The following is a 22,143-nucleotide window of genomic DNA, read 5'->3' on the forward strand; positions in this document are numbered from 1 at the left end:
GAAAAAGTAAATGAACATGAATGTAAATGAACTTGTCCCAGAGCAAAGGAAGAGAGTAAGTGATCTTATTCTGCTGCACAACTGCCTAAATGAACATATCCCAGTTCACCATTAGGATTTGCTCTTGAACCTAAGGCTGGATTTCTACTGTGACTACAGGAAATACCTTATTGGTTTTGGAGGAAATATAAAAGTAACATAATTATCACAGAACATTTAAAAAATATAAAAAGAAGCAATTTAATCATTGCTTTAAATTTGACTCAGGTATTTTTAATCATGAGACTATATTTATTGTATTTTCTATTCCCATATAATGGCATTATTATATTATTGTATATTGCATATTTGATTCTATTTGATTCTATACTCTGCACATCCAAGGCAGGACCTAGTAGCAAAATAATGAGGCTGTCTGAACCAGCCATTTTTCTCTTTTACTTTTATTTTGTATGTGGTGTGTGTGATGAAATATTCACAATGTAATATTTACCATTTTAACTATTTGGTAAATATTACAACTATTTTCAAGTGTACAATTCTGTGGCAGTAAGCACTTGCACATTGTTGTACAATCATCTTCACTACCTAGCACCAGAACTTTTTCATCTTCTCAAAATGAAGCTCTGTACCCATTAAATAAAACATCCCCTTCCTCTTCCTCATCCTGCTCAGCTTCTGCTGCCACTATTCTGCTTTCGGAATGAATTTCACTATGCCAAATGCCATCATATAAATGGAATCATGCAATATCTGTACATTTGTGACTGACTTTTTTTCACTTCGCATAATGTCTTCAAGATCACAGGACTGTTGTGAGAATCTGTCTGATGAAAGCTAACACTCTTCCAAGCAGAAAAATAGACATGTGAAGGTAGATCAGTAATTTTGAATATAATTTAAAAGACATCCTTAAAAAATAAAAAAAATATCTCGGTGTGGTGATATACACTTGTAATCCCAGCAGCTTGGGAGCCTGAGGCAGAGGAGGATCACAAGTTCAAAGCCACCTTTAGCAACTTAGGCCCTAAGCAACTTAGCAAGACCCTGTCTCAAAATAAAAAAGGGCTAGGGATGTGGTTCAGTGGCCCTGGTTTAAATCCCTGATACCAAAAAATAAAAAATAAAAAAATAAATGCCTCTTAATCTTTTGAGTTATATATATGATCCCCAGTTTATAATCCCTTAACATACACCAAAAAACACATAGAAAATATATATTAAAATCAAACTGTGAGTCTAAGGAAGACTGTGGTTAGGGGTGAATGCTTCCACCCATATCAGGAACCAAATCTATTTGGAAGTATGCATGGCAGATTCCTACACATAAGTGAGAGACAGAATACCTAAAATTGATACTGCCCCTACCTCTAAAATTATTCTTGCCAGGGCAGAGCCAACCTCCTACTCAGTAATGGAAGCAGATATGTCATACTATCAATATGTTTTGATTTGACCTTTGGAAAATGATTTAACAAAACCCCTTTTATTCCTTTATTGATAAATTTGGCTTTGTGTTAGCTTTCTGATTTTGTTAGAGAAAACAACTTAGAGTTGAGTAATCAAGTTAGGATGAGGAAGAGAGTGGGGACATGGCAAGTAGTTTGAGACAGGATTTCATATAAAACTATGAGGTCTGTTTCTTTTTTTCCCCTGGCTACAAATGCATCATTTAATTTATATTTGAAAGTACTGTCAATGTGTTTTCATTTGATCTTTGGAAAGTGATTCAACAAAACCTTTTTTATTTCTTCATGGACAAATTTAGCTTTGTGTAAACTTTCTGATTTTGTTTCCCTGGAAACCTGATAAAAGTGGAATGTTGTTACATTAGTGGATTACTGTTTAGACTAGAAATGGAAGCAAAATCAAGCTAAAAAAAAGAAGTCAAAGAAAAATCAAAGAAAGAAGGAAAAGAAAAGGAAAATTCTTAAAAATGGTACTATGCACACAGTTATTTTTGTTAAATTAGATAAATATTATGTATGTATATGATTTTTAAAAAATAATTTATCTTAAGAAACTGTCATTGGGTTTATTTTAGCTAGGATTGAAGCATATGGCTTGTTTGCAGCAGGAATGCCTTGCAAATGGCATCTTTGCTCTTCTATGAACCAAAAATGAGCTCCCAGAGGGATCAAGTCAGTGTTCCTATGTGTTGGGCAGAACCTAAAAGTCTGCAATTTTCTCTTATAGGCATTTTCAGCTTTCTACTTTGTGATGAATTTTTTTAACTTGACATCAGAAAAGGTCTCTCAGGAAGAGGCAATTAGGAAAATAAGAAACTTCTGCTCTCAGCCTTGGAATGAGGTAAGTACCTAGAGACTGCAGCCCTTACAGTTGCACTGTACCCCTGGCAGCTTGGAGGATGTGAATCTGCTCCTGACCTTGTCCTGCCCTGACCAAGATCTAGAAAATGTGTCAGATAAGCCCAGATGGTGGGCTCAGGAATGCATTTACCAACATTCCTTGATAACTTGACATACAATGTCTTATGTAAGATCTTGTGTTTCTTACCTACTGTGAAGTCTGATAGCAAGCAGCTGCTGGCATGGGGTTAGCAGTTCATCTATGTCTCAGTCATTGCACCTGCAGTTCTATTGTCATGTCTATGTCCTCATGGACACAGGGTGGCTGCTATGGCATCTTGGTTCAAGATCAGAAATAGATAAAACCAGATGCATCTGTTCCTTATCACAGGAAAAGCTATTGCAGACGACCTTCAGCAGTCTTTCCTGTATTTAAAAAAGTTCTTCTATTATTAAGTTTTATTTTTGATTGATACATAGTAACTGTACACTTTATGAGGTACCATGTGATATTTCAACATGTATGCAACATATATGTATTGTACACTGATCAGGATATTGAGCATATCTTTCCTCTTAAACTGTATCACTTGTTGGGGTGAGAACATTCAAAATACTCTTTTCTAAATTTTTTTAAATACACATCCATTGTTGTTAACTATAGTCACCTGTGTGTGGCAACATAGCATCAGAACTTATTCCTTCTAACCGTAATAAGGTACCCATTTACAAACTTCTTCCTAGTCCTCTCTGCCCACTACATCCTCCAGGCTTTGGTAACCACTATTCCTTGTCTCAACTCAGTGAAATTAACTTTTTTATATTCCACATGATTGAGGTTATGCGATATTTATCTTTTTGTGTTTGGTTTATTTAACTTAACATAATGTCCCCCAGATTCATCCACATTGTCCCAAATGACAGAATTTCTTGCTTCTTATGACAAACTAGTGTCCTAGTGTGTGTGTGTGTGTGTGTGTGTGTGTGTTATAGTCTTTAGCCACTCATCCATTAATGGATACTTACACTGATTCCCTATCTTGGTTATGGTGAATAATGCTGCAATAATTACTGTGACTTAAGGTATCTTTTTGATATACTGATTTAATTTTTTGGGGGGTATACACTCAGTAGTGGAATTGCTGGATCAGATGGCACTTCTATTTTTAATTTTTTGAGGAGAGCACAATGCCATTGCCTGCTTCCCCCGACCTCATCAGACACCCTGGCACTGGAAGCAAACTGCCTCCATCCTGGTTCACCTTTCTCACCATATTTGGTGGGAGCAGCTCCCAGATCGGATGAGAGATCTGGTCATGAGAGATCTTGGAACCCTACAGAGCTGGAAAGGAAGACACATGAGCAACATGAAAAGACAAGGGAAGAAAGTGCCCCAAACAAATCAAGATACCACATCATTAGAATCATTGGCAGTCACAGCTGGAGAAATTACAAAGAAGGAGTTCAGGATGTACATGTTTAAATGTTCTGTGAACTCAAGGAAGTTATAAAAGAGCAAATACAGGCAGTGAAAGATCACTTCGACAAGGAGCTACATAAACAAATATAAGAAGCAAAAGATAACCTCAACAGGGAGAGAGAGGTTCTAAAAAAAGAACTAAAAAGAAATCATTTAAATCAAAGAAACAGTAAACCAAATTAAAAGCTCAAATGAAAGCATCACCAACAGAGTAGACTACTTGGAAGATAGGACATCAGACGAGGAAGATAAAATATACAATCTTGAAAAGAACATAGACCCACATAGTGATAATGGTAAGAAACCATGAGCAGAACATTCAAGAAATATGGGATAGCATCAAAAGACCAAATTTAATAGTTATTGGCATAGAGGAAGGCATAGATGTCCAAACCAAAGGAATGAACAATCTATAAAATGAAATAATATCAGAAAACTTTCCAAACATGAAGAATGAATTGGAAACCCAAATTCAAGAAGCCTACAGGATGCTGAATGTACAAAATCATAACAGATCCGCACCAAGGCACATTATAACAAAAATGCCCAACATATAGAATGAGTAGAGAATTTTAAAAGCCACGAGAGAAAGGAATCAAATTATATATATGGGAAACCCAAGTAGGATAATGGCAGATTTTTTAACACAGACCCTGAAAGCTAGAAGATCCTGGAACAATATATATCAAGTTCTGAAAGAAAATGGGTGCCAACCAAAATCTAGTATCCAGCAAAATTAAGCTTTAGATTTGAAGATGAAATAAAAACCTTCCCTGATAAGCAAAAGTTAAAAGAATTTATAGCTAGAAAAACATCACTATAAAACATCCTTGGAAAAATATTCCATGAAGAGGAAACGAAAAACAATAATGAAAATCAACAGAGGGAGGTAGTACCCTAAAGGAAAAACTAATCAAAGAAGAAAACTAAGTCAAGTTAAATAACAAAAATAAACAAATATGGCTGAGAATACAAACCATGTCTCAATAACTCTGAATGTTAATGGCTTAAACTCACCAATCAAAGGCATAGGCTACCAGATTGGATTTTAAAAAATACTCAACAATATGCTGCCTCCAGGAGACTGATCTGATAGGAAAAGACAAATACAGACTGAAGGTAAAAGGTTGGGAAAAATCATACCATTCATATGGACTGTGGAAGCAAGCAGGAGTTTCCATCCCCATAACAAATAAAGTAAACTTCAAGCCAAGGTTAATCAAGAGAGATAAAGGTGGAAATTACATACAGCTCAAGGGAACCATACACCAACAAGACATAACAATCATAAATATATATGCCCCAAACAATGGAGCATCTATGTTTATCAAACAAATTCTTCTCAAGTTCAAGAGTCAGACTGACCACAACACAGTAATCTTGGGTGACTTTAACACACCTCTCTCACCACTGGATAGATTTTCCAAACAAAAGTTTAATAAAGAAACTATAGAACTCAATAATACAATCAGTAACTTAGACTTAACTGACATATACAGAATATTTCATCCTTCAACGAGCAAATACACTTTCTTCTCACCAGCACATGGATCCTTCTCTAAAAGAGATCATATACTATGCCACAGAGCAACTCTTAGCAAATACAAAAAATACTATGCATTTTATCAGATCATACTGGAATGAAATTGGAAATCAATGACAAAATAAAAATTACTCCACCACCTGGGGACTAAACAATAGGCTACTGAATGAACAATGGGTTACAGAAGATATCAAGGAGGAGATTAAAAATTCTTAGAGATATATGAGAACATAGACACAACACATCAAAATCTCTGAGACACTATGAAAGCAGTACTAAGAGAAAAGTTCATTGCATGGAGTTCATTCCTTAAAAGAAGAAAAAGTCAACAAATAAATGACTTCACATTATATCTCAAAGCCCCAGAAAAAGAAGAACAAATCAACAGCAAAAGCAGTAGAAGCAAGAAATAATTAAAATTAGAGCTGAAATCAATGAAATTGAAACCAAAAGAAATAATTGAAAAATTGACAAAAACAACAAAAAGTTGGTTCTTTGAAAAAATAAATAAAATTGGCAGACCCTTAGCTATGCTAACAAAGAGAAGGGAAAAGAAAACTCAAATTACCAGCACATGTGATAAAAAAGGTAATATCACAGCAGACACTACAGAAATACAGAGGATAATTAGAAATTATTTTGAAAACTTATACTCCAATAAAATAGAAGACATTGAAGGCATTGACAGATTTCTTAAGTCATACAATTTGCCCAGATTGAACCAGGAAGATATACACAATTTAAACAGACCAATAACAAGTGATTAAATAGAAGACACCATCAGAAGCCTACCAACCAAGAAAAGCCCAGGACCGGATGGATACACAGCCAAGTTCTACAAGACCTTTAAAGAAGAACTAATACCAATGTTCTTCAATTTATTTCAAGAAATAGAAAAAGAGGCAGCACTTCCAAACTCATTCTATGAGGCCAATATCACCATTCCAAAACCAGGCAAAGATACATCAAAGAAAGAAAACTGCAGATCAATATCACTAATGAAAATAGATGCAAAAATTCTCAATAAAATTCTGGCAAATCAAATACAAAAACATATCAAAAAGATCATACACCACAATTAAGTAGGGTTCATCCCAGGAATGCAAGGTTGGTTCAACATACGGAAATCAATAAATGTATTTCATCACATCAATAGACTCAAAGATAAGAATCATATGATCATCTCAATAGACACAGAAAAAGCATTTGACAAAATATAGCACCCTTTCATGTTTAAAACACTAGAAAAACTAGGGATAACAGGAACATATCTCAACATTGTAAACACTATATGCCCCAGGCCAACAGCATTCTAAATGGAGAAAAATTGAAGGCATTCCCTCTAAAAATTGGAAGAAAGGGATGCCTTCTTTCACCATTTCTATTTAACATAGTTCTTGAAATACTGGCCAGAGCAATTAGACAGACAAAAGAAATTAAAAGGATACGTATAGGAAAAAAAGAACTTAAAATTAGCACTATTTGCTGACAATATGATTCTATACCTTGAAGACCCAAATATTCAACCAGAAAACTTGTAGAACTAGTAAATGCATTCAGCAAAGTAGCAGGATTTAAAATCAACACCCATAAATAATAGGTATTTCTGTATATCAATGACAAATCCTCTGAGAGGGAAATGAGGAAAACTATCCTATTTACACTAGCCTAAAAAAAAAATTTGGGAATCAACTTAACAAAAGAGGTGAAAGATCTATACAATGAAAACTACAGAACCCTAAAAAAAGAAATCAAAGAAGACCTTAAAAGATAGAAAGATCTACCTAGCTCCTGGATAGGCAGAATTAATATTATCAAAATAACCATACTTCCAAAACCACTATACAGATTTAATGCAATTCTGATCAAAATACCAATGGCATTTCTCATAGAAATAGAAAAAGCAATCATGAAATTCATCTGGAAAAATAGGAGACCCAGAATAGCTAAAGCAATCCTTAGCAGGAAGAGTAAAGCAGGCGGCATCATGATACCAGACCTTAAACTATACTACAGAGCAATAGTGATAAAAACAGCATGGTATTGGCACCAAAACAGACTGGTAAACCAATGATACAGAATAGAGGACACAGAGACTAACCCACAAAATTACAATTATATTAGACAAAGGCACCAAAAACATGCATTGGAGAAAAGATAGCCTCTTCAACAAACAGTGCTGGGAAAACTGGAAATCCATATGCAACAAAATGAAATTAAACCCCTATCTCTCACCTTGCGCAAAACTCAACTCAAAGTGAATCAAGGATCTAGAAATTAAACCAGAGATTCTTCATCTAATAGAAGAAAAAGTAGGCCCTAATCTTCCTCATGTGGGACTAGGCCCCAACTTCCTTAATAAGACTCCTATAGTGCAAGAATTAAAACCAAGAATCAATAAATGGGATGGATTCAAACTAAAAAGTTTCTTCTCAGCAAAAGAAACAATCTGTGAGGTGAATAGAGATCCTACATCTTGGGAGCAAATTTTTACCTCTTATCAGATAGATCACTAATCACTAGGGTATATAAAGAAATCAAAAAGCTAAGCACCAAAAAAACAAATAACCCAATCAACAAATGGGCCAACGACTTGAACAGACACTTCTCAGAAGAGGATATACAATCAATCAACAAATATATGAAAAAATATTCATCATCTCTAGCAGTTAGAGAAATGCAAATCAAAACTACTCTAAGATATCATCTTACTCCAGTCAGAATGACAGCTATTATGACAAACAATAATAAGTGTTGGCAAGGATGTGGGGGAAAAGGTACACTCATATACTGCTGGTGGGACTGCAAATTGGTGCAGCCAACTGGAAAGCAGTATGAAAATTCCTTAGAATACTGGGAATAGAACCACTATTTGACCCATCTATCCAACTCTTTGGTCTATACTCAAAGGACTTAAAAACAGCATACTACAGGGACACAGCCACATCAATGTTTATAGTAGCACAATTCACAAAAGCTAAACTGTGGAACCAACCTACATGCCTTTCAGTAGATGAATGGATTAAAAAATGTGGCATATATACACAATGGAATTTTACTCAGCAATAAAAGAGAATAAAATCATGGCATTTGCAGGAAATGGATGGCGTTGGAGAAGATAATGCTAAGTGAAGTTAGCCAATCCCAAAAAAGCAAATGCCGAATGTTTTCTCTGATATAAGGAGACTGCTTCATAGTCAGGTAGGAAGGGATAGCATGGGAGGAATAGATGAACTTTAGATAGGGCAGAGGGGTGGGAGGGGAAGGGAGGGGGCAAGGGGTTAGAAATGATGGTGGAATGTGATGGACATCATTATCCAAAGTGCATGTATGAAGACATGAATTCGTGTGAACATACTTTATATACAACCAGAGATATGAAAATTTGTGCTGTATATGTGTAATAAGAGTTGTAATGCATTCCCCTGTCATTTATTTATTTATTTATTTATTTATTTTTTTAATTTTTTATTGTGGGTTGTTCAAAACATTACAAATTTCTTGACATATCATATTCCACACTTTGATTCAAGTGGGTTGTGAACTCCCACCTTCACCCCATACACAGATTGCAGATTCACATCAGTTACACATCCATTGATTTACAAATTGCCATACTAGTGTCTGTTGTGCTCCGCTGCCTTTCCCATCCTCCACCCTCCCCCCTCCCCACCTCTCCCCTCCCCTCCCCTCCTCTCTCTCTACCCCCTCCACTGTATAACCCTGAGGGTCTCCTTCCATTACCGTGCAATTTCCCTTCTCTCTCCCTTTCCCTCCCACCTCTCATCCCTGTTAAATGTTAATCTTCTTCTCCTGTTCTTCGTCCCTACTCTGTTCTTAGTTACTTTCCTTATATCAAAGAAGACATTTGGCATTTGTTTTTTAGGGATTGGCTAGCTTCACTTAGCATAATCTGCTCTAATGCCATCCATTTCCCTGTAAATTCTATGATTTTGTCATTTTTTAATGCAGAGTAATACTCCATTGTGTATAAATGCCACATTTTTTTTATCCATTCGTCTATTGAAGGGCATCTAGGTTGGTTCCACAGTCTTGCTATTGTGAACTGTGCTGCTATGAACATCGATGTAGCAGTGTCCCTGTAGCATGCTCTTTTGAGGTCTTTAGGGAATAGACCACGAAGGGGAATAGCTGGGTCAAATGGTGGCTCCATTCCCAGCTTTCCAAGAAATCTCCATACTGCTTTCCAAATTGGCTGCACCAATCTGCAGTCCCACCAGCAATGTACAAGTGTACCCTTTTCCCCACATCCTCGCCAGCACTTGTTGTTGTTTGACTTCCTCATGGCTGCCAATCTTACTGGAGTGAGATGGTATCTTAGGGTGGTTTTGATTTGCATTTCTCTGACAGCTAGAGATGGTGAGCATTTTTTCATGTACTTGTTGATTGACTGTATGTCCTCCTCTGAGAAGTGTCTGTTCAGGTCCTTGGCCCATTTGTTGATTGGGTTGTTTGTTCTCTTATTGTCTAATTTTTTGAGTTCTTTGTATACTCTGGATATTAGGGCTCTATCTGAAGTGTGAGGAGTAAAGATTTGTTCCCAGGATGTAGGCTCCCTATTTACCTCTCTTATTGTTTCTTTTGCTGAGAAAAAACTTCTTAGTTTGAGTAAGTCCCATTTGTTGATTCTAGTTATTAACTTTTGTGCTATGGGTGTCCTATTGAGGAATTTGGAGCCCGACCCCACCGACTGTAGATCGTAGCCAACTTTTTCTTCTATCAGACGGCGCGTCTCTGATTTGATATCAAGCTCCTTGATCCATTTTGAATTCACTTTTGTGCATGGCGAGAGAAAGGGATTCAGTTTCATTTTGTTGCATATGGATTTCCAGTTTTCCCAGCACCATTTGTTGAAGATGCTATCCTTCCTCCATTGCATGCTTTTAGCCCCTTTATCAAATATAAGATAGTTGTAGTTTTGTGGATTGGTTTCTGTGTCCTCTATTCTGTACCATTGGTCCACCCGCCTGTTTTGGTACCAGTACCATGCTGTTTTTGTTACTATTGCTCTGTAGTATAGTTTGAAGTCTGGTATCGCTATACCACCTGATTCACACGTCTTGCTTAGCATTGTTTTTGCTATTCTGGGTCTTTTATTTTTCCATATGAATTTCATGATTGCTTTCTCTATTTCTACAAGAAATGCCATTGGGATTTTGATTGGCATTGCATTAAACCTATAGAGAACTTTTGGTAATATCGCCATTTTGATGATGTTAGTTCTGCCTATCCATGAACAGGGTATATTTTTCCATCTTCTAAGATCTTCTTCTATTTCTCTCTTTAGGGTTCTGTAGTTTTCATTGTATAAGTCTTTCACCTCTTTTGTTAGGTTGATTCCCAAGTATTTTATTTTTTTTGAAGATATTTTGAATGGAGTGGTTGTCCTCATTTCCATTTCAGAGGATTTGTCGCTGATATACAGGAATGCCTTTGATTTATGCGTGTTGATTTTAAATCCTGCCACTTTGCTGAATTCATTTATTAGCTCTAATAGTTTCTTTGTAGAGCCTTTTGGGTCTGCTAGATATAGAATCATATCATCTGCAAATAGTGATAATTTAATTTCTTCTTTTCCTATTTTTATGCCTTTAATTTCTTTCGTCTGTCTAATTGCTCTGGCCAGTGTTTCGAGAACTATGTTGAAGAGAAGTGGAGAGAGAGGGCATCCCTGTCTTGTTCCAGATTTTAGAGGGAATGCCTTCAGTTTTTCTCCATTCAGAATGATGCTAGCCTGAGGCTTAGCATAGATTGCTTTTACAATATTGAGGTATGTTCCTGTTATCCCTAGTTTTTCTAGAGTTTTGAACATAAAGGGATGCTGTACTTTGTCGAATGCTTTTTCCACATCTATCGAGATGATCATATGGTTCTTATTTTTAAGTCTATTGATGTGGTGAATAACATTTATTGATTTCCGTATATTGAACCAGCCTTGCATCCCAGGGATGAATCCTACTTGATCATGGTGTACAATTTTTTTTATATGTTTTTGTATCCGATTCGCCAGAATTTTATTGAGGATTTTTGCATCTAGGTTCATTAGAGATATTGGTCTGTAGTTTTCTTTCTTTGAAGTGTCTTTGTCTGGTTTAGGTATCAGGGTGATGTTGGCCTCATAGAATGAATTTGGAAGTTCTCCCTCCTTTTCTATTTCCTGAAGTAGCTTGAAAAGTATTGGTATTAGTTCTTCTTTAAAGGTTTTGTAAAATTCTGCTGTATACCCATCCGGACCTGGGCTTTTCTTAGTTGGTAGTCTTTTTATGGTTTCTTCTATTTCCTCAATTGATATTGGTCTGTTTAGGTTTTCTATATCCTCCTGACTCAATCTGGGCAGATCATATGACTTAAGAAATTTATCTATGCCTTCACTATCTTCTAATTTATTGGAGTATAAGGATTCAAAATAGTTTTTGATTATCTTCTGTATTTCTGAAGTGTCTGTTGTGATATTGCCTTTTTCATCCTGTATGCTAATAATTTGAGTTCTCTCTCTTCTTCTCTTCGATAGCATCGCTAAGGGTCTGTCGATTTTGTTTATTTTTTCAAAGAACCAACTTTTAGTTTTGTCAATTTTTTCAATTGTTTATTTTGTTTCGATTTCATTAATTTCAGCTCTGATTTTAATTATTTCTTGCCTTCTACTTCTTTTGCTGTTGTTTTGCTCTTCTTTTTCAAGGATTTTGAGATGAAGTATGAGATCATTTATTTGTTGGTTTTTTCTTTTTTTAAGGAATGAACTCCAAGCAATGAATTTTCCTCTTAGAACTGCTTTCAATGTGTCCCATAGATTCCGATATGTTGTGTCTGTGTTTTCATTTATCTCTAAGAATTTTTTAATTTCCTCCTTGATGTCTTCTATAACCCATTGATCATTCAGTAACCTATTGTTCATTCTCCAATTGATGTATGCTTTTTCCTTCCTTCTTTTATCGTTGATTTTCAGTTTCATTCCATTATGATCAGATAAGATGCATGGTATTATCTCTACTCCTTTATATTGTCTAAGAGTTGCCCTGTGACATAATATATGATCTGTTTTTGAGAAGGATCCATGTGCTGCTGAGAAAAAAGTGTAACTGCTTGATGTTGGGTGGTATACTCTATATATGTCAATTAGGTCTAGGTTATTAATAGTGTTATTGAGTTCTATAGTTTCCTTATTCAACTTTTGTTTGGAAGATCTGTCCAGTGGCGAGAGAGGTGTGTTGAAGTCTCCCATGATTATGGTGTGGTGGTCTATTAGACTCTTGAACTTGAGAAGAGTTTGTTTGACGAACATAGCTGCACCATTGTTTGGGGCATAAATATTTATGATTGTTATGTCTTGTTGGTGTATGGTTCCCTTAAGCAGTATGTAGTGTCCCTCTTTATCTCTTTTGATTAACTTTGGCTTGAAATCTATTTTATTTGATATGAGTATGGACACGCCTGCTTGTTTCCGAAGTCCATATGAGTGATATGATTTTTCCCAACCTTTCACCTTCAGCCTATGTATGTCTTTTCCTATCAAATGCGTCTCCTGTAGGCAGCATATTGTTGGGTCTTGTTTTGTGATCCATTCTACTAGCCTGTGTCTCTTAATTGGTGAGTTTAAGCCATTAACATTTAGGGTTATTATTGAGATATGGGTTGTTCTTCCAGCCATATTTGTTTATTTCTGTTACTAAACATTGTTTGTTTTCCTCTTTGATTATTCCCCCCCCCTTTACTGTCCTACCTCCCACTGTTGGTTTTCATTGTTATTTTCCATTTCCTCTTCCTGTAATACTTTGGCGAGGATGTTTTGAAGAGATGGTTTTCTAGCTGCGAATTCTTTAAACTTTTGTTTATCGTGGAAGGTTTTAATTTCATTCTCCATCCTGAAGCTTAATTTCGCTGGATACACAATTCTTGGTTGGAACCCATTTTCTTTCAGTGTTTGAAATATGTTATTCCAGGATCTTCTAGCTTTCAGAGTCTGTGTTGAAAGATCAGCTGTTATCCTGATTGGCTTGCCCCTAAATGTAATCTGCTTCCTTTCTCTTGTAGCTTTTAAAATTCTCTCCTTATTCTGTATGTTGGGCATCTTCATTATAATGTGTCTAGGTGTGGATCTCTTATGATTTTGCACATTCGGCGTCCTGTAGGCTTCTAGGATTTGGGATTCTGTCTCATTCTTCATGTCTGGGAAGTTTTCTTGTATTATTTCATTGAATAGACTGCTCATTCCTTTGGTTTGGAGCTCTGTACCTTCCTGTATCCCAATGACTCTTAAGTTTGGTCTCTTAATGTTATCCCATATTTCTTGGATGTTCTGCTCATGGTTTCTTAACAGTCTTGCTGAGCTGTCTATGTTCTTTTCCAGTTGAAATACTTTGTCTTCATTGTCTGGTGTTCTATCTTCTAAGTGTTCTACTCTGTTGGTAGTATTCTCCATTGAGTTTTTAAGTTGGTTTATTGCTTCCTGCATTTCTAGGATTTCTGATTGCTTGTTTTTTATAACCTCTATCTCCCTGTATAGTTGATCCTTTGCTTCCTGGATTTGTTTGCGTAATTCGTTGTCGAAGTGATCTTTCATTGTCTGATTTTGCTGTTTAATGTCTTCCTTGATACTCCAGATCATCTGAAGCATGTATATCCTGAATTCTTTATCTGACATTCCATCTGCTGCAGCTGTTACCTCTTCTAAAGTTGCGTTGACCTGCATTGCTTGTGGTCCTTTCTTTCCTTGTCTTTTCATACTGCTTGCGTATCTTTCCTGCAGGTGCGGGCGGCGGCTCTGCTCTCTCCTTATTCCAATTGGGGTGTCGTGGCTACCACGCCGGCAGGTCACTGGGCCTGTTCTGGGAGCTGGTGGCGGCTCTGTTCTGCCCCTACTCCAATTGGGGTGACGAGTGTACCACGCCGGCAGGCCACCGGGCCTGATCCGCCGGTCGGTTGCAGGTTTGCCTACCCTGCAGGCACGGGCGGCAGCTCTACTCTGCCCCTACTCCAAATGGGGTGACGTGTCTGTCGTACCAGCAGGCCACTGGGCCTGTCCCGCTGGTCGGTCGCAGATCTGCCCACCTTTCGGGCACGGGTGGAGGCTCTGCTTTGCCCCTACTCCAATTGGGGTGTCGTGACTACCCCGCCTGCAGGACGCTGGGTCTGTTCCTGGCAAGGGAGGCGACTCTGCTCTGTCACTACTCCAATTAGGGTGGTGTTTTTACCACGCCGGCAGGCTCCTGGGCCTGATCCGCCGGTCTGTTGTAGGTCTGCCTACCTTGAAGGCGCGGGCGGCGGATCTGCCCTGCCCCTCCTACCACGCCTGCGGACCCCTGGGCCTGATCTGCAGGTTGATCACTGGTCTGCTCACCCTGCGGGCACAGGTGGTGGTTCCGCTCCGCCCCCACTCCAATTGGGGTCACGTGACCACCACACCGGCAGGGCCTGATCCGGGCGTGGGAGAAGGATCTGCTCTGCCCCTACTCGAGTTGGGGTGACGTGTGTACCACACTGGCAGGCCACTGGGCCTGACCCGCCAGGCTGTCACAGGTCTGTTTACCTTGCAAGCGCGAAGGGCGGCTCTGCCCTGCCCCTCCTACCACGCCCATGTACTACTGGGTCGTGGGTCTGCCCACCTGGCGGGTGTGGGTGGCGGCTCCGCTCCGCCCCCTCTCCAATTGGGGTCACGCGGTCACCACGCTGGCGAGCCGCTGGGCCTGCTCCGGGGGCTGGCGGCGGCTCGGCTCCTTCCCTCTGGCTCGAGGACAAATTGAGGAGACTCGGGTGACTGAGCCTCACCCCCCTTACCAGGAGACCAACTGCTTATGTCACCGCTGGTATTGATGAAGATCTCTCCTCCACCGCTTTCTGCTGACATCAGATCTCTGCCATGTTGGTATCCTATGCGAATGGCAGCATTTCGTTCTCCTTGCCGGGCAACCCAAGCAACGGGTGAGTCCTGACCAGCCCTCAGCAGGACACGGACCGAGACACAGTTTCCGCGGGCTCCTAGCCCCGGTCCAGGGAAGTTCCGGGAGCCGGAACTCGGCCGCTCCGTGCTCGGTGTAAGCTCCTATAAGTGTAAGCTCCAAGAAGCAGCCCCCGTGGGCTCAGTTCTGGGAGCCAGAATTCGGCTTCTTAGTGCTTGGTGTATGCTCTGATAGTAGCAGGGTCCAAGAAGCAGCCTCCACGGGCTCCGCAGCCCTGAGCCAGGGCGGTTCCGGGACGGTTCCGGGAGCCGGAACTCGGCCGCCCCGCGCTCCGTGTTCACTCCGATAAGATCAGATTTTAAGAAGCACCCAGGCGCTGAACCCTAGCAATCTGTCTGCGAGCCACAGGCGAATTGCAGCCTGAAATTACCTGTTCTATGGCTGAATGAGCTGCGGTCAGTCAAAAACAGGTGTGGTGACGTCAGTTTACCAACATGGTGGCTGCTGGCCTCCTCTGTGGTCTGACCGGTGTGGAGAACCGAGATGGACCGCTTCCTTCCCCCGTCTCGAACCCAGAATTCAGCCCTGAGTGCGGTGCTTGCGCGTCTGGCAGAAACTGCAGCACTGTAACCCTGCGTCTCTATCCCAGCGCGCCTTGCAGACTCTAGCCGCGGGGCGATTTGCTGAATAAGCAGTTTTACCCTCCGTGCGACAAACCTCTCGCGTTTGAGTCCCCGTAGCCGATCCTCGTGCAATGGAAATCCTTCCTCCAGGTTCCGGCGCACCCCACTATTGCTGGAAATTCCTAACAAGATATCCTTTAGCCGTCCTGACTTGTCATACTCCCACACAGTGAAGCAGCACACGGGGGTAATGCACTCCCCTCGCCGCCATCTTCTCCCCGTCTCCTGTCATTTATTTTTTTAAAAATCAATTAAAATATTTTTAAAAGAAAAATTTTCTTTTTCAAGGAAAAAAAAATTTTTAGGAATCTCTATATTTTTTTTCATAATTGCTGTGACAAAGTTACATTCCCAACAATACGTAAGAGTTATTTTTCTCTACATCTTTGCCAACATTAGTTATCATTTGTCTATTTTTTTTCCTTTTTGGCAGTGCTGGGACTCTCCCAAGGCCTTGTGTATGCCAGACAAGCACGCTATTTCTGAATTACATCCCAGTGCACTTTTGGCTTTTTGATGATATTCATTCCAAGAGGAGTGAGGTGGTATCTTACTGTGTTTGTTTTGTTTTGTTAACTGAGGCCATGTTCCACTCCCAGAAATTCTTATTTAACTGGTATAAGATTACCTACCTCATGTGCTTTATAATATGATAATATAATACATATATAATGTGTAATGATCAAATTAGGGTAACAAGAAATTCCAATTCCTCAAATTTTTAAAAATTTTTTTTAGTTGTAGTTGGACACAATACCTTTATTTTATTTATTTTTATGTGGTGCTGAGGATTGAACCAGCTCCTTGCACATGCTAGGCGAGCACTCTACCACTGAGCCCCAGCCCCCATTTCCTCAAATATTAATCATTTCTATGTGTCAGAAACCTTTATCTTTTTTTCTAGGTATTTTGAAATGATCATACATTATTACAAACTAATTACCTTACTAGTATGGAATAACAGAACTAATTGCCCCTGTTTTAAAGGCCCTAATCTAAGCTCTCTCTGTCCACCCTACCCCTATATTTCCAGTCTCCAGTGATTACTATTCCATTCTCTTCTTTGTTGTGATAGTTTTTTTTTTTAATTTCCACAAAAGAGTAAAGAACATGTGTGGTACTTATTTTTCTTTGCCAGACTTATTTCTCTTTACATAATGTCTTCAAGTTTCATCCATGTTGCTGTGACAGGATTTCATTCTTTTTTTTAGCTGAGTATATTCATTTATATATCACATATTCTTTATCCATTCATCAGTTGATAGATGCTTTGTTGATTCCATATCCTGGCTATCATGAGTAGTCCTGCAAGAAACATGGGAGTTGTTTTAGTTGGGTTTTTGTTGCTGTGATCAAAAGACCTGACAAGAACAATGTAGAGAATAAAAAGCTTATTGGAAAAGGGGCTAAAAGCATGCAATGGAGGAAGGATAGCATCTTCAACAAATGGTGCTGGGAAAACTGGAAATCCATATGCAACAAAATGAAACTGAATCCCTTTCTCTCGCCATGCACAAAAGTTATGGATCAAGGAACTTGATATCAAATCAGAGACACGGCATCTGATAGAAGAAAAAGTTGGCTATGATCTACATACTGTGGGGTCGGGCTCCAAATTCCTCAATAGGACACCCATAGCACAAGAGTTAATAACTAGAATCAACAAATGGGACTTACTCAAACTAAAAAGTTTTTTCTCAGCAAAAGAAACAATAAGAGAGGTAAATAGGGAGCCTACACCCTGGGAACAAATCTTTACTCCTCACACTTCAGATAGAGCCCTAATATCCAAAGTATACAAAGAACTCAAAAAATTAGACAATAAGATACAAATAACCCAATCAACAAATGGGCCAAGGACCTGAACAGACACTTCTCAGAGGAGGACATACAGTTAATCAACAAGTACATGAAAAAATGCTCACCATCTCTAGCAGTCAGAGAAATGAAAATCAAAACCACCCTAAGATACCATCTCACTCCAGTAAGATTGGCAGCCATTATGAAGTCAAACAACAACAAGTGCTGGCGAGGATGTGGGGAAAAGGGTACACTTGTACATTGCTGGTAGGACTGCAAATTGGTGCAGCCAATTTGGAAAGCAGTATGGAGATTTCTTGGAAAGCTGAAAATGGAACCACCATTTGACCCAGCTATTCCCCTTCTTGGTCTATTCCCTAAAGACCTAAAAAGAGCATGCTACAGGGACACTGCTACATCGATGTTCATAGCGGCACAATTCACAATAGCAAGACTGTGGAACCAACCTAGATGCCCTTCAATAGACGAATGGATAAAAAAAAATGTGGCATTTATACACAATGGAGTATTACTCTGCATTAAAAAATGACAAAAATCATAGAATTTGCAGGGAAATGGATGGCATTAGAGCAGATTATGCTAAGTGAAGCTAGCCAATCCCTAAAAAACAAATGCCAAATGTCTTCTTTGATATAAGGAGAGTAACTAAGAACAGAGTAGGGACGAAGAGCATGAAAAGAAGATTAACATTAAACAGGGATGAGAGGTGGGAGAGAAAGGGAGAGAGAAGGGAAATTGCATGGAAATGGAAGGAGACCCTCAGGGTTATACAAAATTACATACAAGAGGAAGTGAGGGGAAAGGGAAAAATAATACAAGGGGGAGAAATGAATGACAGTAGAGGGGGTAGAGAGAGAAGAGGGGAGGGGAGGGGAGGGGAGGGGAGGGGAGGGGGGATAGTAGAGGATAGGAAAGGCAGCAGAATACAACAGACACTAGTATGGCAATATGTGAATCAATGGATGTGTAACTGATGTGATTTTGCAATCTGTATACGGGGTAAAAATGGGAGTTCATAACCCACTTGAATCAAAGTGTGAAATATGATATATCAAGAACTATGTAATGTTTTGAACAACCAACAATAAAAATTTTTTTTAAAAAAGTTTATTGGAGCTCACAGTTTCAGAGGTCACAGTCCAAAGACAGCTGGCTCCATTGCTCTGGGCCTAAGATAAGACAGAATATCATGGTGGAAGTGTTTGTTGGGGAAAACAACTAAGGACATGCCTCTAGGAAGCAGAAAGAGTGAGTACTGCTCACCAGGAAAAAATATATACCAGTTCTGCTCAACAGGAAAAAATATATACCCCAAGGGCACACCCCAGTGACCTACCTCCTCTAGCCACACTTTTCTGTCTATAGTTACCACCAAATTAATTCATTCTGGATTAAGGCTCTGATTAGGTTTAGGCTGTCATTATCCAATCATTTTAACTCTAAACTTTCTTGCATTGGCTCACACATGAGCTTTGATCTTTAGGGGACATCTCATATCTAAATCATAACATTTTACCCCTGACCCCCAAAAGCTCATGGCCATCTTATAATGTGAAATACATTTAGTTCATTTCCAAGTGTCTCCATTGTCTTAATAGCTTCAGCATTGTCCAAAAATCCATGTCCAAGGGCTCCTCTGAGACTAAGGCAAACTCTTAGATATACTTCCCTATAAAAAATTCAAAGCAAGTTATATATATCCAAAATATAAAGGCAGAGTAAACATTTCCATTCCACAGGGAGAAATCAGCACATTGAATGAAGGAATGGGACCAAAGCAAGACCAAAATCCAGCTGGGCAAACATGGCCTTTGAGCTCCATGACCCCCATTAGGCACATTGCATGATGATGTTCTCTCCAAAGGGATTGTGTACCTCTAGCCCTTTGGCCTTGCTGGTTGAAGTCCAAGAGGCCTTTCTCTTGGCAGTTGCCCAATTCCTATAGTTTTCCTAGGCAGACTTCCCAGGTTACTGGTATCTCTTATTCTTAGGGATCTGCAATGAAGCTTTGGCTTCCATCTCATATCTTCAGGCATTGCCCTTTCAGAGACTGCCCATAGGGAATCCGACTCTGCTATGCTTGTCTAGGCTCCCAAGCTATCCTTTGAAAGTCTCCAAGACCTCTAACTCCAGCATCCTTCAGTCCTGCAGAACTGGCACCATTTGGTGGATGCCCAGGTCTGCCACAATCTAAACAGTAGCCAAGCTTCCTGCAGCAACCTCTGAGTATCTGCATTGCTGAATATAGTGAAACATCTTCCTAGGTGCCCCTGTGCAAACCAGGTGCCTCATACTCTCTTCTCAAAGGCATTTTAAATTTTACATCCATGATCCTGAGATGGGTGTGGTCTTGCCATTTTCTGAGGTGCCCTGAAGCCATATTTTCTATTGTCTGTTTCTATTGTATATTTCTGTTGTCACCATTTCTTTAGTGGCTTTAATATCTCTAACAACCACACCTTCCTTAGCCAGAGTTTGATTCCCATTTTTCTTGCCAAACTGCAAGTTTTCAAATCTTCCTGCTCTGCTTTCTGCTCCTGAGTATCATGGTAAACTTGGCTAACAGCCTCTAGCAGTATCCATGCCATACTGCCTGAATGCTGTACTACTTTGAGATTTCCTCTACCAGAGTCATTAGTTCTTCACCTTTAAATTCAATCTCAGGAAAGTCTCAGCACATGGGCAAAATGGAAACAACATCTTTGCCACAATGTAACATGAATGACCTCTAGTCCAATTTCCAATAAAGTTCTACTTCTCCTCTGCAATCTCATGAGCTCAGTCTTTGCTGTCCATTTGCATTTTGGTCTTCTGAACTCCACCAGAATCACCCATCAAGGCCCACTTGCAACTAAAACTTTTCCAACTTGTACCTCTAAACTTTTCAAAATTCCTGCCACAAATTCCAAAGAGTTCCCAAATCTCCTGAATCAAAGACCTGACAAGAACAACATGGAGGAGGAAAATTTTATTTGGGGGCTCATGGTTTTAGAGGTTCAGTCCAGGGTTATCTGACTTAATATTGTTTGACCTAAAGCAAAGCAGGACATCATGGCAGAAGGGCGTGGGAGAGGAAAGTAGGTCAGGACATGGCACCAAGAGCAGAGAGAGCTCCACTCACCACAAACAGAATATAAACTCCAAAGCCATGCCCAGTGACTCACCTCCTCCAGCTGCTCTTCACCTCCCTACAGTTACCGCCCAGTTAATTCCTATCAGTGACCAATGCACTGATTAAGCTAAAACTCTCATATCTCAATCATTTGACATCTAAACTTTCTTGCATTACATGAACTTTTGGGGGACACCTCATATCTACACCATAATAGGAGTATTACAGGTATCTCTTGGATGTAACAATTTCATTTCCTGTGGATATTTTCCCAGGTGTGATATTGACAGATCATATAATAATTCGATTTTTAATTTTTTAAACACACTCCATACTTTTTTCCATAATGACTGTACTAATTTACATTCCCACTGATTGTACATAAGAGTTCCCCTTCATCTGTCTCCTCACTAGCATTTATTTTGTGTCTTTTTAATAATAGCCATTAAAACTGGAGTGAAATAATATTTCAGTGTGGTTTTGATGTGCATTTCCCTGATTAGAAAATTGAACATATTTTTTCATACACATGTTGGCCCTGTGTATATTTTCCTTTAAGGATTCAGACATTTGTTCATTTTTTAGCTTAATTATTTGGGATTTTTGACTGTTTGAGTTCCTTGTATAATCTGGATATTAATCCCATGTCAGATGAATAATTTGTAAATAATTTCTACCATTCTGTTATTTCCTTTTTAATACTGGTTGCTTCATTTGCTATGCAGAAGCTTCTTTGAGATAATCTTATTAGTATATTTTTACTTTTGTTATCCAAGTTTTTTCGGTTTTATAAAAAAAATCTTTGCCTACACCAATGTCTTGAAGGATATCCTCTATGTTGTTTGCTGGTTATTTCATAGTTTCAAGTCTTACCTTAGATCTTTGACCCATTTTGAAACAGTTTTTCTATATGGTGAGAGCTAGAAACCTAGTTTCATTCTTCTGCTTATGCATATCCAGTACCATGCAGTTTGGGCTATTGTAGCTTTGAATAGTCTATTTTGAAGTCAGGTATTGTAAAGATCAAACTTTGTTTTTGTTGTTAGTAGTGGTAGTTTGTTTTTCTTGTTATTGCTTTGGATATTCTGTATGTGTAGTGGGGGGGATTTCTATATGAAATGTAAGGGTTTTTTTTCACATTTCTGTAATGATGACTCTTAGTTTGGGGATGGGGATGGCATTGAATATGTAGACTACTTTATGTAATATTATCATTTTAATGGTATTAATTCTTCCCATCCATGCAAATAATACCTTTTCCATTTCTGATTTTCTTTT

General features: G+C 38.9%; 1 protein-coding gene across 3 annotated transcripts in view; it reads left to right on the top strand.

Annotated features, from left to right (window-relative positions):
- The window catches only part of Entpd1 (ectonucleoside triphosphate diphosphohydrolase 1), a 141,172-nt gene that overhangs the window by 113,974 nt on the left and 5,055 nt on the right, over window positions 1–22,143 (top strand). For all 3 annotated transcript variants that reach the window (XM_046450363.2, XM_046450366.2, XM_046450364.2), the window contains one exon: window positions 2,197–2,310. In XM_046450363.2, coding sequence (XP_046306319.1) covers window positions 2,197–2,310 — 114 coding nt within the window. The remainder of the gene's footprint in view (window positions 1–2,196; window positions 2,311–22,143) is intronic.

This window comes from Marmota monax, unplaced genomic scaffold (genome assembly GCF_021218885.2).
Source record: "Marmota monax isolate L192 unplaced genomic scaffold, Marmota_monax_Labrador192_F-V1.1 WCK01_AAM20220418_F8-fsc00004, whole genome shotgun sequence".
Taxonomy (NCBI): Eukaryota; Metazoa; Chordata; class Mammalia; order Rodentia; family Sciuridae; genus Marmota; species Marmota monax.